The sequence below is a fragment of the Lampetra planeri genome, chromosome 5 (assembly GCF_965212315.1).
Source record: "Lampetra planeri chromosome 5, kcLamPlan1.2.h2, whole genome shotgun sequence".
NCBI classification, from domain to species: domain Eukaryota; kingdom Metazoa; phylum Chordata; class Hyperoartia; order Petromyzontiformes; family Petromyzontidae; genus Lampetra; species Lampetra planeri.
The window spans coordinates 3,575,889-3,594,668 of record NC_136111.1 but is presented as its reverse complement, the minus strand read 5'-3'; the positions used below and the strand labels follow the sequence as shown (position 1 = coordinate 3,594,668).

At 47.6% G+C, this 18,780-nt stretch overlaps 1 protein-coding gene across 1 annotated transcript in view; it reads left to right on the top strand.

Moving 5' to 3' along the window:
- The window catches only part of LOC144718685 (synaptotagmin-2-like), a 90,158-nt gene extending 75,849 nt beyond the window's left edge, over positions 1–14,309 (top strand). Inside the window, exons 7-8 of the mRNA XM_078594136.1 lie at positions 6,913–7,046; positions 14,067–14,309. Of these exons, the coding sequence (XP_078450262.1) occupies positions 6,913–7,046; positions 14,067–14,273 (341 nt within the window). The 3' untranslated portion in view covers positions 14,274–14,309. The remainder of the gene's footprint in view (positions 1–6,912; positions 7,047–14,066) is intronic.
- The last annotated feature ends 4,471 nt before the right edge of the window (positions 14,310–18,780 follow it).

Sequence of the window (18,780 nt, the reverse complement as noted above, 5' to 3'; positions counted from 1 at the left end):
GTGTAATATATCTGCGTTCGAGATAAAGAAGCGTCCATTTTATGTTTGGCCTTGGGCCTCAAAATATTTAATCCGGCTTGACATTAAAGTGCTCCCTATAATTTACGACTTCCATTTCTGGAGATATTATTTTATTTATATATTTTTATTAAAAATCTGTCAATGTCATTTATTTATAATTGCCGTATTCTCTCCGCCGTGTCGAACTGCGCCAGAGCCGTTCAGCTCACGAGAAAACGACGGGGGGGGGGGGGGGAAATCGATTCGCCTCATCATCATCCCTCGAGAGTCGATAAAATTTGTATCACTTTGTGGAGTGTCCGCAGTAGGGAGACGCATTCGACTTGAATGGCTTATCATGTAATAACTTCTGAACAAAAAGCGTTCATCCCAAACAGTTTTTTTAATGTCAAACTCTCCTCAACGGCCCCACCATGGAATTACTCATAATCTGTCACCCATCCATCATTTATTACTGAAAAATGGTCATTGCTCAAAATGTGAACTCATTACCGTATACGTCTCAGCCATAAGACGTTGATTGTTAATGATGACTGCAAAAACAGTTCTTTACATCATATTTTAATTTTCCTCTTCGAAGGTTGGCGCTTAAGGTCATATGTCGCGGGAAAAGGTTCAAGGCTTCGGAGTGCAGCTTAAAAAAGTAAAGTTCAGAGATGGGGACTGGTCAGGGTTGCTCGATTAGGGTTGCCAAGCTAAAGTTGAGAGAGATCGCAGCTAAATGTGTCACACAAATATTGAAATATTGTGCCTAACCCTCAGACATTGTATTAATAGCCAAAACACAACAACAACAACAATATACCCCTCGAATGTTTTAAACACCGAGATAGTTTCCCAAAAAAGTCACGTGACAAATTATGTAGAAGTGACAGTGTGGTAAAAGGGCACATTTAATTTGCCAACCTTTCATATTTAACCTTTGCTTGCGGCTAAATATGATGGTAGTTTATTTCAATAAAAAAAAAACATTGAACTCCTACAGCAGAGTTTCACCGCAAGTATATCATGGCCAAAGAATTGCTGAGTAAATTTGCACAGTAATTCCCCGAGGCCAAGTGTCTGGAATATGTAATCTCCCAAAGTGAAGTGGCAATGCCTTGAACAGTCTACTTAAAAACGAATTCTTGATTTTGAAAAAAATGTCTTGTACGTGGCAGGGACTGTTTCTGTGCTTGTAGGACTTCTGGCATCTGTGTTGCTCAGCACCGTCATCTCCGTACGACCCGCTAACCCTCCTTACAAAGCTGCGGAGAGCAGGCATTGTGCCACCATACCCTGCCAATCCTACCTGGCCACCACCACCATTATCATCAACAGCCCCTCATACATTCGCTGCTGGCTGAATGCCTCCCCCGATGTTCACCGTCACTCACTGTCCTGCCATTCCATGAATCCATCGTGCTCCTGCACACGACCCGATCTCGGTGCTCCATCTCTGCGGAGGTTGTCCGGGTTTGGCCACTGTTTTTTTTCTCCCAGATCGGATTTGGTGCCACGCACCCGCTACGGCGCTGGATTAGTCGCGAGCATTCGCAGTCGCAGCGCACGGTACCTCCAAATGTCAGCGGAAAGGACATCCCTTGCAAAGAGCGGAACAAGCACGTTCGTGCCGTAACATTTCTGAAATGCATTGCACGGAGTCTTCTGGCATCCTTTAGTCCGGCGATGGAATGTTATATTTCATGCCCCTACTGTACGTCAATAAATAATCACCAGCACGTGAATAGGATCCTCGAGTCATTCACATGAAGCTTGCCGATTGCAGTAAAAGAAAAAATGAGAATTCGAAAATCGTGCAAAACACACAGATGCTCAAAGGAGAAATGGAGAACGTTGCTTTTGTCAACTACTGTGCTACTCATACATCGATGACCGAAGGTAATTAGCCTATCAGTTGTAGGGCTTCTCAAAGAGGTGCAACGCCGAGATGTAGAAAACACGCAGAAATGGCCACAAGAGCTTGATGGGATTCACCCGCGATCGTCTGCGAGGGTCGACGTGAGCACACATCTTCAACGTCCGCTTCGCGCGCGTCTCTGAGAAACCTCGTTTCTGGTACGCGGCATATGGATGCGACGGGTTAAAGACGCAGCCCCGAAATGTCGTGCCCACACGGCTCCTGGCGGAAGGACCTCCACTCGGGGGAGCTGAACGAAGCCCCCATCGAGAGGGTTATCCGTCGTCCCTTACTCTTTCACGCTCAGCCAGACGTGTCAGAAGATATGGTAATGCGCGCGCACTGTGAATGTTGTGCAGTTGCCCCATTGTTTCAAACTGCCTCTCTGGGAGATGGAATCGAACCGGCGACCTCTGGATTTGTAGGTCCGGCGCGCCCCGCTTATTACCCCAGTAGTTGTCTGAAGCACGCCGCGCGTGCGAAGTAAGAACAGCGGCGGCAAAGTGGCAGCTCTAGGGGGGCGGCAATTTCCCAGGCGGCGAAGAAGTGCCGAGCTGCAAACAGCTGCTCACGATTCACTCTGCTACCTGCGCAGATGAACAAGTCAAAGGGAGCATCTCTGCCGCAAGGCGAGAATTTGTTCGGGGTTTCTTCGCAATGGATCTTCCCTGAGATGGCAAGAATTGCATCGGGAAGATTGGGCCACGTGGCGTGGTGAAAGTCCGCAACTGCTTGTTAGGACGTGTGAGCGGTAGGGTGGCGGTCAGCGCTACGCTGCGCTGCGAACCTGGCAAGCCGAGTTCGATTCCCGCTCACGGCCAACATCGGTGACGATTATCTGAACCAGTCCTGGGCCTCCCCTAGGTCGACTCGGCCTCAAATTAGTACCTGGTGCGGTGCGTAAAAACATTACCACTCGGGAAACAAAGGCGGCTGTGCGTGGTGCTGGCCACCCACCCCCTCGTGTGCCGTTCTGGTCTTTATAGGTGCTCGCTTACAGCACTTGCCCCAACAGTGTGTTAAGGCTATACGGGGGACCTTTGTCTTTGCCTTGCCTTTATGAGATTTATGGTCGTGGCATTATTAAAGATGGAGAAATGCATGTGGCACGGATGTTTTGCAGAAGTATTTATAAATAACTATAATCATTAAAAAATAATCAAGGGGATGGCAGCCCTCAACATTTTTGCTGGTGCCTCTGAAATCCTGGGTTTGAATCGACGCATGCACCTTTGATCGAATCAGGTTATCATATTTAGAGCGTTGACGGCCTCAACCCGGCCACCAGTGAATGGACTGCATATCGAGTTTGCTTTTGTAAATCTTGACATTGACGATGTAGAATCGTTTTATATATTTGGGCCGGTGACAGCTCAGCAGGATGGGATTTCGCCAGGAACTCTGGTTCCTTTGCGCTTCCAATCAAATATAAATATTCACCAACTAATTAGGCAAACATCCAAAGTAGAACACTTTCTTAAACAGCCTTGAGAATCAGTGAACTTCACGTAGTAAATTATATCAACTTCTTACATCATAGAAGACAAACTGATGTTAGCAATGACTAAAAAATATAATACGGGCATGCGAGTATTTTTAAACTTTTCATATCCTGCCATCAAAACCTCTTGACTGCCTTTTTTATAATGAAAGGTGACACAGAGAATGTCATGTATTTGGGAAAAATAGTTTGCAATAGTCAATTATTCGAACAGCACAGAACATTTTCTGTTCATCAAATGTCATTGTAGCAGCGCAGAGAAATCCGCCTGCTTGGGACCAATTCGTAGCTGATGCATTGCCGTCATGCTCGGTAAATACCAGCCTTTGACAGTGCTGCCACATTTCTTGCGGGAGTCTGCGTTGTGTGATTTGAGCACAAAGACACTTTGGGCCTGATGCGCGTCTTTACAGAGCGGCAAGAACATGCATTGCCTTGACGATTTTCCTCCACTCTTTTAGGTAATGGAGGTGTTTTTGCCACAATTTGGATGAAAATTGAATATTCACTATCGTGTGAATGAGACCTATTGATCTATAACGATACAGTGTATGCTAAACCAACGTTACGATGCAAACGAGTTGCAAAAATTGGTAAAAAGCACACAGCCTTATGTGCATTATTGCAAAAAAAACAGCAGAATTTCATTAACAAGTGCATTGTGGTCCTTTTCGGTTATATCACCATCGAAATAAATGAGCGAATGTAACCAACTGACAACAGTGGCGATGCAGGGATAGACAACTGTGGACCGGATGCTCTCAGTTGTGCTAAAATTATGTTTGATGGTGATCGAAGATAAGATGCCCACAATGCACTTCTTTAGGAAGTGCTGATGGGGTTTTTTTTTTGCATACGCACGGAGGCCGGCGTGCGCATTCAACGTTTTTGTGTGTAGCAAACCTGCACCGTGATCCGGTCTTATTGTTCCATTCTGGTCGGTGTTGTTCTCGTGAGTCTTTTGACTGGCGCTAACTTTTCAGTCAATGCCCTTTGAAAAAAGAGAAAAATGCCAGGCAGTTTGAGAACTCATTATTGCGGTGGCATATTTTGACAAAAACAGGTGCATTGGATGATCTGTCAAGAAATAGATTTGCTGAAAGTTATCTTCTTTAAACGTATACATATATAAAGACAATACATAAACCACTACTTTGTGATGGAACTGCAATACATCACAATGTGGCTTTAACATATATGACTTGTGAGTGTCTAGTGAGTTGTAAGTGATTAGTGCTGTCTGGTGGTGTGGATGAGAATCTGATGAGTGAGTGGTGAGTGTCACGTGACCCTGTCTGTCGGTTGGGCTGCCCTGCAGTTAAAAGGATCTGGCAGGCACACCGCAGTGAGGAAACTTAGACTGTACAAGTCATATCTCACGGACTTTAACGTCTTTTCCTCATGAACAAAAGTGTAAATGAAGGAAAATGCAGGAGGAACGCACAGCACAACTCCTCTCATCAACGGCCGTTCCCCATGACTCCTCTTACCCGCAACAGCTGTAGAGTCCACGGAAACTCCTATTATCCGCGGCCCTATTTATTCCTATTATTCGTGGTTATCCATGATTTTAGCCACAATGCATAGCGGCAACTTCATCCGATGTATCCGCGGGATTTATCCGTGAACCTTTGCCACTGCGGATGAGAGTGGTAACTGCACGGGTAACCCCACAGATTACGGGATTTGCAATAATGGTTCTCCGTATCAAAGCATATCAGAGGATTTGTTCAGTATCTGCAACAAAGAAATGGCTATCTTCTATATTTGACTAAGTCTTTTAATGAAAGTGGGCGCTGCGGTGGCGAGATGTTAACTTCCTCGCCTGGTATGGAGGAGGTTGTGGGTTTGATCCCGACCCTGACACCTGCTGTATATTTGGAGTTTGTATGTTCTCTCCGTGGTGGTCGCCAATGGGTTTTTTTTCGGGTCCTCCGTTGTTTCCCTCCACAATTAGAATCAACATGCGTCTGGAGTAGTTGGCTGTGATAAATTACCACGTGATAAGTTGAACTATCATTTCGCTATATATTTCATATATAAAATAGCTATAGAGCTCAGTGGGCCTTACCTGGTAAAATAAAAAAAATAGTTGAAATTTGTATAGTTCATAGTTTTTGAAATCACACATTGAATGAACACGTGTCCTACACACACAAAGTGTCATCCAAGCTATATCAATATCGAGTTTGTTGTGCCCATGACAACCGGTGACCACGTTTTAATCACCAGCACAAATACATTTGCACTTTACAGTAGGCCTATACGTATGTGCATTACATTTGTTTGCGTTGATAATGGTGCTAAAATGGCCCACATTCTCATGTTTGCTATGCGCCAAATAAATGTATGCACCGGCATATAAATGATCTTGGTAGAGAGAGAGAGAGAGCAGTGGTTAGCATTGTGAACCCGGCCACCTGAGTTCAACGTGCAGGTATGGCTAAATTTAGATGAGATTAGTGGCCAGTGATTGTGTGAACCGATCCTGGACTGACCTCCTTCACAAACCCGCACAGGCCAGCGTCGTGAAGTACTCGTCAATCAGTCGCCATGGCTGACACAATGTGGGGAGGCATTCGTCCAGCAGTTGACTGATACACAACTGTAAATTTGTTCCTATTTTATATACGTACAGTACGTTATTTTCACGTGAATTATATGAGGTGTTAAGTAATATTTTTGGTTCTTTCGGTAAAGTCACGTAGAAGGGAAATAATAAAATAATAAAAATAAAACATAATAAAATACAATTCTCACGACGTTTCGGCCACAACGCAAGCATCCGTCCTCAGGTGAAGAACAGGTCTGTCGGAAAGACAGCGTCTGAATGATTCAGACAGCGTCTGAATGATTCAGACGCTGTCTTTCCAACAGACCTGTTCTTGAATCATTCAGACGCTATCTTTCCGACAGACCTGTTCTTCACCTGAGGATGGCTGCTTGCGTTGTGGCCGAAACGTCGTGAGAATTGTATTTTATTATGTTTTATTTTTATTATTTTATTATTTCCCTTCTACGTGACTTTACCGAAAGAACCAAGAAGATGAATCCCTGCAGTCACGAAAGAAGCTTTAAATCAAAGTGTTAAGTAATGTTAGAAAAGTAGAAATTCCTTCCATGAGATGATGGCCCGCCGTATTTTTGGCAGCAGTTCAGTCACTCCTCCTGAAAGGCTGTCGAGATTCATGAGGTCTTCACGTCCTTAGCTTAACTGCCATCATCATCCTCATCATCCTCATCAGCCAATACCTATATCCACTGCTGGATGTTAAGCTCGTAAAATATCGGAAGCTTAGCTTTCCATACCCGATGAGATTGTGCGCGTGTTTATACCTACCACGTCCCATAAATTGCACTGATTCTTGCGCCGGTGTTGCAAGCTCGAGCGGTTGTGCGAGTTGTACCCCAAGCAGCCCTGGCCGCTTGCCTGCCCTGGTTACGCGCTCGCGCGAAGCCAACCCCAACGCCTTCTCTCGCCTGTGCGCAGACCCATATGTCAAGATTCACCTGATGCAGAATGGCAAGCGACTCAAGAAAAAGAAGACGACCATCAAGAAGAACACGCTCAACCCGTACTACAACGAGTCCTTCAGCTTCGAGGTTCCCTTCGAGCAGATCCAGGTAAGGAGGACCCACCGTTGCGCCGTCCGTGTCTTCTCTCCCTGCGGGTGGAGGGGCGTATGGCGGGGACGTGCCCTCGGCCGGCGATCGAGAGGTGCGTCGGAAGAGATGGCACGGAGGGCGTCCGTTCCCCCCGAGACGCTGCGGTGGCCGATAGAAGGCGGCACTGCGAGTAGCCTGCCAGACCACCCCCATCTGTGTGGATATTGTACCGTTTCCCCCATTTGAACGAGTTTTCTCTGTGTACCGCAAAACACCGCGGTAGGAGATCAGCAAAACTTCCCAAGCAAAGCAGAGCGTTGCCACAAAGGAGGCTTGGGGCTCAGTTGAGGCTTTCCTGACTAAGTAAGGGATCAATGGAGAAACGGTGTGTTTTTATTCACTTAACAAAATGCCCTTTTCGAACTTTTGTTCTAAATGCTGCTCTTAGCTACACGTCGTGAGCTGAATGTTTCATTCAGAGATTCTCAAGAGCACTGTATCACCCCATATTAGGGAACGGACCGCAGAAAGGGAAATCACAGAACTACATCTGAGATCCCATCGAGGAATCTCTGTTATTCACACCGAAGACGCCACACTTTCCCAGACACCTTGCCGCAGAGAGCTGTTCGCCGCGCGGCAATTAAACCACATTTTAAAGTCTCAGAGCTGAAATCTTGCCAATCATATGACAAAGCGTGAACGAGTGAAGAGTGCAAGCATATACAGCGGGCCATTTGTTAGTGTGCAGTCATGGGCAATCATGCTGAGACCATCAAACTCGCTCTCCTTGAGCGCCCAGTGCCAGCTCAATGCTCTGACCCCTAAGCCACCCAGCCACCTGGCAGGCCTGGCTCCAGCTCCTCTCGGATCGGGGGGGGGGGGCAGTCGACCTGTGGGTGGGGGGGGAGGGCACAATAACAGTTGATGATACACCGCTAAGGAAAAGTGACCTTGGTGTCAGGGCCCCAAAGAGACATTTGGTGGTGCAGGGCTGGCCTACCCCAGCACGCCGCTAGCGCCCGCCCTGCCCTCACCTGTCCACCTCCTTGAAGTGGCTTATTTTTTGGGGGTTTCTAAACAAAGGACGTGGCCCACATTCGGCGCAACTGGCCATGATGTGCCGAATGCAAATGAGGGCAAAAGCAATCTTTGCGTCTCCAACAAAATCTCATTAAAGCAACAATTAAATGTTGACGAGCTTGAGGGTTCTTAAAGAATGCTGCCTCAACCAGACCCAGCAATGATCCTTGTAGCGTTTAATCAATTACGATCAATTGTTCTTAATCACATTTTTCATGTTAGATTCGTTGGGTGCTCACTTTATGAGCGTTTGTCAATTAGCGTGTAATTATTATTAGTATTTTGTACCAAAATGTTTTGAATTGAATTAATACACCAATTACATGCCCACACATTAATGCACGGATGCAGGAGTATAATCTTTGGCTAATGTGTGAAAATCAAGCAAATTGGTAAATTATACTAAAAAAAAGAAATTCCAACCGTTTTTCATTCAACCGCCGATGGCCTCATGCAGGTTAGTTTTCTTTGTTGTGTCCATACTTCACCACTCTGGTCAGTGCTACTTGGTGAAGGGATGTTCACAGCCCTGTCCAGGAAGCACACTTAGGTCAACAGGTTCATCATGCAATGAGCGCCACCGTTCCGCGTCCATGCAGTCATGAACGTACGTACAGCATGGGCGTGCAGAATATTACTGTTTATCAGTGTGTGATTTGATTATTGTTAATATTATATATTGTAATACTGCAGTATGCATTACCTGGGTGGAGTGGTAGTGCACAGCATTATGGACCAAGTGACCCGAGTTTGATTCCCGGCTACGGCCAATTTGAATGGCGAGTGATATAACAGCTGCTAGGTTTCCCCTTCACCAATCCACACTGACCAACACGGCGAAGTATGGTTAAACAATGCTAATGACTGCCATTGGTGTGTGGGGAAGGCCTTCATATCGACTAGTGGATTCACATAGGTATGTACATTCTTTATTATTTTGCTGGAACAGTCAGTTTGAAAGGCAGTGCATATATGACCAGAGCATGTTTTTGTTTGCATGTTAGCCACTCATTTGAGCAGGGAAACAACCTTTGGAAGCGTTACCAGGGTGGTGCTCGATATCTTGGTTGGACTGTCAACAAATTTTAAAAAAGAGTGCCCGTCCGTCGTGAAGTGTTAAAAAACAGAAATCAACTTGCAGAGTGAATGACATCTCTGATTGCATACACAAATTGTGCCTTCTTGATGTGTCGACTTAAAGGCAGAGTTTGCACAGATATTGAGCTCAGTCTCTTTCGTCAAAAAATTGTCTCATTTCCGCCCGAAATTAAATAAAACTCAGATACCCCGTAAAACACATGGGCCCAGCCTATTATCTTATATATATAGTTTCTGGAATAACTGTATATGCAATTGAAATTTATAACTGGAATTACATACTTTGTGGAATATTTTCTTTGGCTAGATGTACAAAACAATCGCATGAGCAAAACAGTGACACACTCATCACCAGCAATGACCCTGAGTTCGTGGTGGGGAGCCCAACATTGCAAAAAATGATCCACTGCTGACCTCCCACAAAGAGGTTCAAATTTTAGCAACCCAGATTTGCCTATCTGCAAGACTATACGCAAGACGATAGTTGCGAGGCAAACCCTCGAACCAAAGTGCCACGCGACTTAACAACAATACATAAATTTCGATTTAAAGCTTTCGTGACTGCAGGGATTCGTCTTCTTGGTTCTTTCGGTAAAGTCACGTGGGTGATTACCATTGGGTTGAGCCCACCAAGATCCGATATAAACTCTTGTTGCAGCAGCTTTTCTCCTATGTCAGCTGTGTCTGTTCCATCTGATTACTGTCGCTTGTGTTGCGATCAAAACGTCGTGATTTAATCTATTTTATTTCATACCCTACGTGACTTTACCGAAATAACCAAAGAGTATGAATACGTGAACTCATAAATAATAAATAACAATCTTTGCCAAGCCACCGCTAGACTCCTACCTCGGGCTATGTAAGTCATGTTTATTCTTACCATACTTCACCACACTGAACAGTGCGGGCTGGGCAAGTGGGAGAGGTTCGGGGTGGGGGGGGGAGGAGCACAACTGTGTGAGGTATCACTCGCCATCGATATCGGCCGTGACCGGTAATCAAACTCGTTTCGTTGGGGTTCACCACGCAGCCACTCTGTCGACCGCGGCGCGGCGATTCCAGCTAACAATTACGCAGATTTGGAATAAAGGAAAACACATCATTAAGCCCGCCGCAGCGGCAGAACTCATTCATTACGAGAGCCACGAGGATGTTGCTGAGAGAGCGCCGGCAATGCCGACCGTGGCACTTGCGCGTGCCAGTAAACGCGGCGCGCGCGCGCGCGTGTGAGTGCGTGTGAGTTGAGTGCGGCCCTTTGTCGGGAAAATGTATAAACATTAATCACGGCGCACAGAGCTCCTAACGCGTGACTCCCGTGACCTTGACAGGGTGACCCGCACACGACCCTAATTATAAACGCTTTCTGTGGGGTCCCATTGTAGCCAATTATGTAAATTAGATATCCCGTGTGGTTTAATACACAAATTTAATTATAACCGCTGCTCATTTTTATGTATTTATTATGCAATTCCACATTACAGCAGGGTAAAAAAAAGGTTTGGTCCTGCGTGGAAAACATGCTGGTATTAAAATATCATTGCACAACCCTAAGGCACCATAGCAACAAATAAGAAGGTTATAAATAGGGTAACATTTGAAGCACCAATAAACATGTTGCAATAACAGGAACAATTACGGCAGGCGAAACCAGTCGTATTCATGGTGTTTGTTTTTACTAAATTTCCATGTAATTTATAAACACTTCAATGTAATACAAAAATTATATCCAACACAAATGTGAAGAATATATATTTTTTTATATCTAGATATTGGTGTAGCGAATGATTTTAGATCCCGGCCGGACATTGCAGAGTCTCCCTTGGTTCCTTTCCCACTCTTTATCGTCCAAATCCACTCGTTTGTACAACTTCATTCAGCAGTGACGCATCCCGCAAACGATAGCTACGACTTCAGCTGACGTTCTGCCCTCTTGCTCCCTTACACACCACCGACTGAGAGATCTGCCTGTGCAAATAAACGGATGCTAATGTCTACATTTCATGTAGGAAGAAGCCATTACGCAGGCAACTTTTATTAGAATAAATCGAATCTGTCCTGGAAAAGCTCACACGGTCCCAAGACATTTTCACCAGGGCCTGCTTGGCATGTTCAGCCAATTCCTTATCAAAAACGGTTTGGGGGGGTAGGAGAACACTGGAAAATCTAGAGAAAACCCACACGTATTGAGGAGCGTATCTATAACTAAACTACAATTTTTGTTTATTTAAACAGGTAAGGCCCACTGAGCTACGTAGCTCTTTTTCAGAAGCGGCCTGGCCACAAATGATAGCTGAACGAAGTGGCTTATTCACGTGGACATTGATATCAGTCAAATACTCTAAATGCACGTTGATTCTAAACGTCGAGGGAAAACCGGAGGACCCGGAGAATGTCTATCACCTGGAATGTGCTCAGCCTCGTCAGATCCCAGAAGCTAAGCAGCTTTGAGCCTGGTTAGAGCTTGGATTGTCGACAACCGTGCTTAAAACAGGTGTTCTTGGCTACTTGAGGGCAGTGCTCTGCCGAAAGCGAGCAGTCCTGCAAAATCCATAGATGTACTATGCTCCATTATCTAATCACCCTGCTTTCACCAGCCCTCACTGACCGGCGTGGTGAAGTATGGTCAAATACATCCTCCAGCAGTGTATTGAGACAGGGGGCTGTACACTGTCCACACGGGTCAGCAAACTCCACGTTGCAGTCTGTCCAATGTGACTTGGAGCTACAGAGTGTCCATGGATGGCAATTGATTCTAATATCCGGCCTTTTATTCCACAGGCCATGCCATGCTGACGAGATTGATCAAAGTTAAAACCTCTCCAGCGTTTCCAAAGTTTAAATAAATGCGACTGAACAACATTACTCCGGAAAGCCCATTGGTTGTTGGCACGACATTGTTTTATTTTATTTCAATGCCAAAGCAGATTCATTTACCTATTTAATGAATCATTGTTGTACTTTCTGTACTGCCATCTGCTGGCTATTTGAATAACTCTGCGATTTGTAAGTCTGGCACACATAATGTCGCTACGCGAAGCACCAATCAGTCATCCAGAACGTTGGCCACAGGCGTCTAGCACTTAATGCTCATATCTGGATTCAAAGATCCGCAATAACGCTGGCGAACAGAGTGGAACTAAAAACTAAACTGTTAGCAGTTCACCGGCAACGCCAGCTTATGAAATCTAAACTATTAAGCATATTTTATTTTACGAGGTAAGGCCCACTGAGCTATATAGATCTTTTTCACAAGTGACCTCGCCACAAATGATAGCTCAACGAAGTGGGTTACGTTGAAATGTATAGCAGCCAAATACTCCGAACGCATGTTTCTTAATGTGGAGGGGAAAACCGAAGGATCCGGAGAAAAATCAACAGGACGACGAGTAAAGCATGCAAACTCCAAATATACAACAAGTGTAATCTTGACTTAAAGCTTTCGTGACTGCAGGAATTCATATGCTTGGGTTATTTGGTAAAGTCACGTAGATAGGTTAAAAGAAAATAACAAAATAACAAAAAACTACGACGTTTCGATCGCAACACAAGCAATCGTCGTCTCCATCTTCTGATGACGATTGCTTGTGTTGCGATCGAAACGTCGTAGTGTTTTGTTATTTTGTTATGTTCTTTTAACCTATCTACGTGACTTTACCGAATGACACATGTTGAATATTCTTGGGTCTCAGTCGGAATCGAACCCACGACCTCCTGTCTACCAGGCGAGGTAGTTAACATCTCCCAGCCACCGTGGCACCCTTACGGTCCAAGCAAAACCGTGTCGGTGCCACGGTGGCGAGATGTTAACAACGTGGGTGTCCAGAATAAACTCCTCATTTGAGACCCAAACATCACAACTGCCTGGCTTTGACATTCCTCCTAAAAAAAACACCGCTGTCAGAAGAACATCGACAGGCCGATGCATATATCTCCTTCATAAATGTAGAATTAAAGACACGAGCCACAATGCGACTCTGGCCATGCAACCCAAACTATCGACCAAATAGTAAACTGATGTAGTCTGTGCTCCTTCAATGAAGAGGGAATAGCAAGCAATACGACCCGAACTCTCTCTCTCTAGATGACCTATCGTGGCTACCAGACTTGGACATTAGCAATCAGCCTCTGAGCGCGTTGCTGTCATACACGAGAACAGAATTACAGGCGTGTGCCTCGCCGCACACAGTTTTTGGCCATGTAATCATTTTTCTTCACAATGTGTTGCTGCCCATCCCTCTTCACTGCTGCTACCCAACCAGCATAACCCCGCGACCCACGTCTGGGCCACAGTCACTGTGGCTGTAAGTGGGTGTCTGGACAGCACCTCCACAATTTTAGATTTGGCTAAGCCACAACATTTTGCACTCGTGTTCAACAAAGACGCACACGCACAGTCTGCATACACATTCACACGGTCAGCGCACATATACAGTCAGCACCCTACACACATCCACACAGTCAGAACCCGACACACACAGTCAGCACCATACACACACACACAGTCAGCACCCTACACACACACACACAGTCAGCACCCTACACACACACAGTCAGCACGCGCACACCCCACAGACACATTCACAGGCAGTCAACCGCGTTGCGCTCCAACTTGCACCGGCGTCTCCGCGTACAGATCTCCATCCCTAACCTGCCCAGCCACCACCACCACCGCTACTACCACCGCCACCACCACCACCGCCGCCACCACCGCCACCGCCACCACCACCACCGTCCCCAACTTCAACGCTCCAGAACGCACAACGCTTGACCACAACCTCGCCCACGCCTCAGTCCATCCCGTCCGCACGGCCGAGAGGGGCGCTAACCTCGTCCTCCACCTCCTCTCCCCATCCACAGAAAGTGCAGGTGGTGGTCACGGTGCTGGACTACGACAAGCTGGGCAAGAACGAGGCCATCGGCAAGCTCTTCGTGGGCTGCAACGCGTCCGGCACGGAGCTGCGGCACTGGTCCGACATGCTGGCAAACCCTCGGCGGCCCATCGCCCAGTGGCACACCCTCAAGCCCGAGGAGGAGGTGGACGCGAGCCTAGGCAGCAAGAAGTGACCCCCTCGCGAATTATGACCCTCACCCCCCCCCCCCCCCCCCGCTTAGCTACTCCGGCTTAAGTCAACGGTGTCCGTCTCTCCCAGACCAACACCACCACCACCACCACCACCCACCGCTTGCCAGAACACGGCAATCTTGATCCCACCCTGACCTTCACCTGCTCTGCCCTTGCTCGTCGTGTTCCCCCGTCCCTCTGCCTTTTGCCCCGGAACGCCCCCCACTCCCTGCCAACTCCGTGCCCCCCTCCCACTCCCTGCCAACTCCGTGCCCCCCTCCCCCCCCATTCTCATCATCAATTCATGCGCGTCCCGCCACCCTGGGGGGGGGGGCTGCCCTGCTCCGCGTCACTGGCACCCGCCGGAGAGACGCTCTTCATTGTGCACACGCGTGCGTGTGTGTGTCTTTGTGTGTCTGTCTTTGTGTTTGTAATTCATGTACTTTGTGTGCAATTCAAGGTGCACCTAGCCTGGCACACGCGCCGTGCTGACGTCACCGCCACTTGGTGGCGAATGGCGGCTTTTACTGTTTGTGTGTCTTTACGTGTGTTTGTTTATGTGTTTGTTTTTGTGTTTGTTTATGTGTGTGTGTTTGTTTCGGTGTGTTTATGTACGTGTGTTTATGCGTGTTTATTTAGATGTGTTTTTGTGTATTCATGTGTGTGTGTTTATTTAAGTGTATTTATTTAAGTCCATGTGTCTTCATGTGTGTGTGTTAATGGGTGTGTTTATGTGTGTTAATGTGTGTGTGTTAATGTGTTTGTGTTTATGTGTGTGTGTGTGGGAGTAGCGGTAGTGTAGTGGTTAGTGCTGCGCTACGAACCTGGCGACCCGAGTTCAATTTCCGCTCACGGTCAAAATCAGTGACAATTATCTGAACCGGTCCTGGGCCTCCTCTAGGTCGACTCAGCCTCAAATGAGTACCTAGTGCGGTGTGTAAACATCGCCACTGGGGAGACAAAGGCGGCCGGGCGTGGTGTTGCCGGCCTTCATAGGTGCTCGCTAACAGCACTTGACCCAACAGTCTGTCACAGGCTACACGGGGATCTTTGTCTTTTTTGTGTGTTTATGCGTGTGTTTGTGTTTATGAATGCGTGTTTATGCGTATGTGTTTGTTTATGCGTGCGTGTGTATGTTTGTTTATGCGTGTGTGTGTGTGTGTGTTTACATGTGCGTGCATGTGTGTGTTTACATGTGCGTGCGTGTGTGTGTTTACATGTGCGTGCGTGTGCTCGTCCCGCGTGTCTGCGTGCCTAGCGACACCGCGCTGCTGGTGAACTCGGAGGCAGACGCGGAGGTCACCGCAATCGCCTGCCTAGAGGCGAGGCCGCGACCCCGGGCAGATCAGTCGCGCAACCCAAAATCGCTCTCGGTCGCAGAGACGTCCACGACAAACTCGTTCGATATGCAACTGATCGCTGGGGGTGTGAACCCGCCTTAACAAAAAACAACTCTGCTGCGCCTTGCCTTATTAGCCAAGCAAGCAACGGTGTCACCTTGACGCCTATATTTTCCTCGACCATCTGGATATTTATCCAAAAGTTCACCATGGCACGCAGGCCACGTGCGTGCGTGCGTGCGCGTGTATGTTCGTACCTCGAGGTGCACCTGAGCTGGCACAAGCGCCGTGGTGACGCCACCGCCACTAAGTGGCGAACGGCCGGTTATCGTTGTCGTTGTCTGTTTCTTCGTTTCATGTTTGTGCACAACTAAGGCTTGGGCTAATCCTCCACCAAAAGCCCTCCTCATCCTCCTCCTGTTCCTCACCTCACCTTCCAGCCACTCCGCCGGGCAGCCAGCTCCTTACCACGCGACATCAACCCCAACCCCGATCGCTCCGCAGCTGCCCCACCTTTGCGCCACCCTGCCCCCCCCCCCCTTGCTTCCGAGCCCCCCCACCCACCCACCCACCCCAGACCCCCCAAACCTTCGCCCCGCCACGCATGCGCAACAATTGTTTTGTTTGTCCGTTTTGTTCGTTTCGTGTGCATGTTCAAAGTCGTGGCGCTAAGCCATTCTCCTCGGCGGCACGCCGCGTGGAATCTCCTCCGCGGACCGCACGGTGGAGCGCAGGTCCCATAGTTCGCGCGGCGCTGTTAAAACGTCGGTTTGTGTGTCGTCGTCGTCGTCCGTGTGATGTCCCCAACCCCTCCCCGACCTCTCCTGCACAGCAAACCGCTCAGTGAGACACTGTAGATACAATATAATACCCTTCCTCGTTCACAGGCGCCTCCACCGCCCCCCCCCCACCCACCTATACCTGTATACGACGCTAGCCCTCGTTCCTGTTTGGTGTTTTGTATATAAACGCTCCCTTGTTGTTCACGTCAAGCCCTGTTCCTTGTGCTCATGCCGTACGCTGCCCCCCTCCCCGCCCGCCGTTGACACGTCGGTGGCGATGATGCTGATGATGATGATGGCTGTGTGTGCTTGGGACTACATCTCTGTTGTTTCATTACCGATGTTTATTCGATCACGGACCTCTTTCCCGCCGTCCTGCTCGGGGGTGACTGATCACACAGTCGTTCCTGGCCAGCCCAAAGCCCATTCCCGCTGTTTTAGGTGTAGATATAGCATGAATATATGATGTCTCCAGTGTGATCATAAGGCATGTCCGTTGTGCTTCCCTTGTATGAAACCTAAAGCCCCTTTACTGTCGATGTTTAAAAGAAAATTTAAAAATATATATAAAATAATTGCCACACGAGAAGAAAAAAAAGGTTTTTATTACATAACTTTAACAACAACAAAAAAAAATGCTTTAAAAAATTACGACGATGTACGTATTACCCGGTAGATTTAATCCGTGTTAAGATTATATATGACAACACGCTTGCTGTTTATTGGCTCTATGATAGACGTGTGACCCTGTGCTCTATGCTTTCACATTGGAAAAGGTCTACCGAGGCGACCCTCTACACAACCACCTCGCGCTTAGCGAGCGGTGTGAGGGCGCAGCGACAACAACAACAACAACAAATCACGCAGGCAGGCCCGGATTACCCGTCACGTCAAGGGGGGCCTTCTCAGAGGCACAAGAGGCCCCACTCCTCCGTGGAGCCCCGACAAACAGCACAGCCCACTGCTGGCCACAGACCTAAGGTGTGAGATCAAGACCCCGAGGCGAAACCCGGCCACCGTGAGGGCCCGATTCATTATCCAGAAGCCATGAGGCTGTAATTGCCTCTGGACCCTACACGGGACAGGCGCAAAAACGCGTGCGTGGGGTGGGTGGCAGCAGGACCTTGAGCCATTGGTAGTACGGTGGGCCGCCATAAGACAAATAGGCCCTGGCGCAGGGCCCAGAGTGACCTTAATCCGAGCCCGTGTGCAGGCTCTGAAATGCCAGGCTTGAGAACCACGCTTGCTTGGGAGACCGCACTCCGATGCCGTTTCCACCTAAATGTGGTGCTTGTTATTGCAGCACCCGGGGATAGGATGTTCCATATGGCCGCGAGGCTTCTTTCTGCACCCCGCCGTTTGCGATCGTGACGTCTCATGATATTAAGCGTGTGTGCGCGTACCCCCGAGTGCGTACGGCGTAATCGCTCTCCCGCGCTGCACACGGCTGCAGTGATCGGTTGAATGTGTAAACTGCGTTCCCATCAAAATGTTGTGGCTGTCAGGCTCCAAAGGTCAAATTAAAATCCAGGGTGTAAATTCTAATCGCAGCCTATCGAGCCATCAGTCATTTGGAGGCTTTATTTAAAACAAGTTGTGAGCCAACAAGTCTCTTGCGAGGGAGAACTTTTTTTTTTACTTGACAGGATTTTCTAACTGCTTGTCTGTCATATATATAACAAAAAAATGAGTCTGCCGACACGATGCTCTGCCAGAAACGTACTTTTATGGAATACAAAAATATTCATGTGCTCCCAAGGTGTTGTACGTGATTAAATTAAAAACATTAAATATAGGCATGTAGGATTTGTTTTCTTCACTCAACACTGGGCACTGACTCGTCTCACATTTTTATGGAAACGTAGCTTCGCTTTGGGTTTATTCATTTCCCCCGCGTGATGTGCACAGCTATTTGCTTTCTCGACTGAGTACCGTTGAAGTGCGCGATGTTTTGTGCGTCTTTGTCCCAGCTACCCCGTCCTCTTGACGTCCCCGCGACGCCCGTTATGAGCTTGCCCCTCTAACCCCGGCTTGTCAGTTAACGCTCTGCACCAGGGATACAATTTACCGCATGCCCGATGCGGATTCAAATCCGGTCTAATGTCGCAAATCTGAGCGTAAGTCTGGTTGAGGCAAAACATATATATATGTAAATGTCAATAACAGATGCAGGCTATGTGCATGAGACAGCTAGGAGCAGCCAGGTACCCGGATGGAGGCTGCTGAACTCTGTGCGTGACTGACACGGCATGGGGAGGCCTTCGCTCTGCCATTGATTAGCAAAGGGGAGTAAATTAGTGTTCAATTAATGCTTATAGTAATTATTATATGATTAGTTATCGGCCTTTTAGCCACGTAAGGCTCGCTAAGTCTCTCCAAGATGTTTT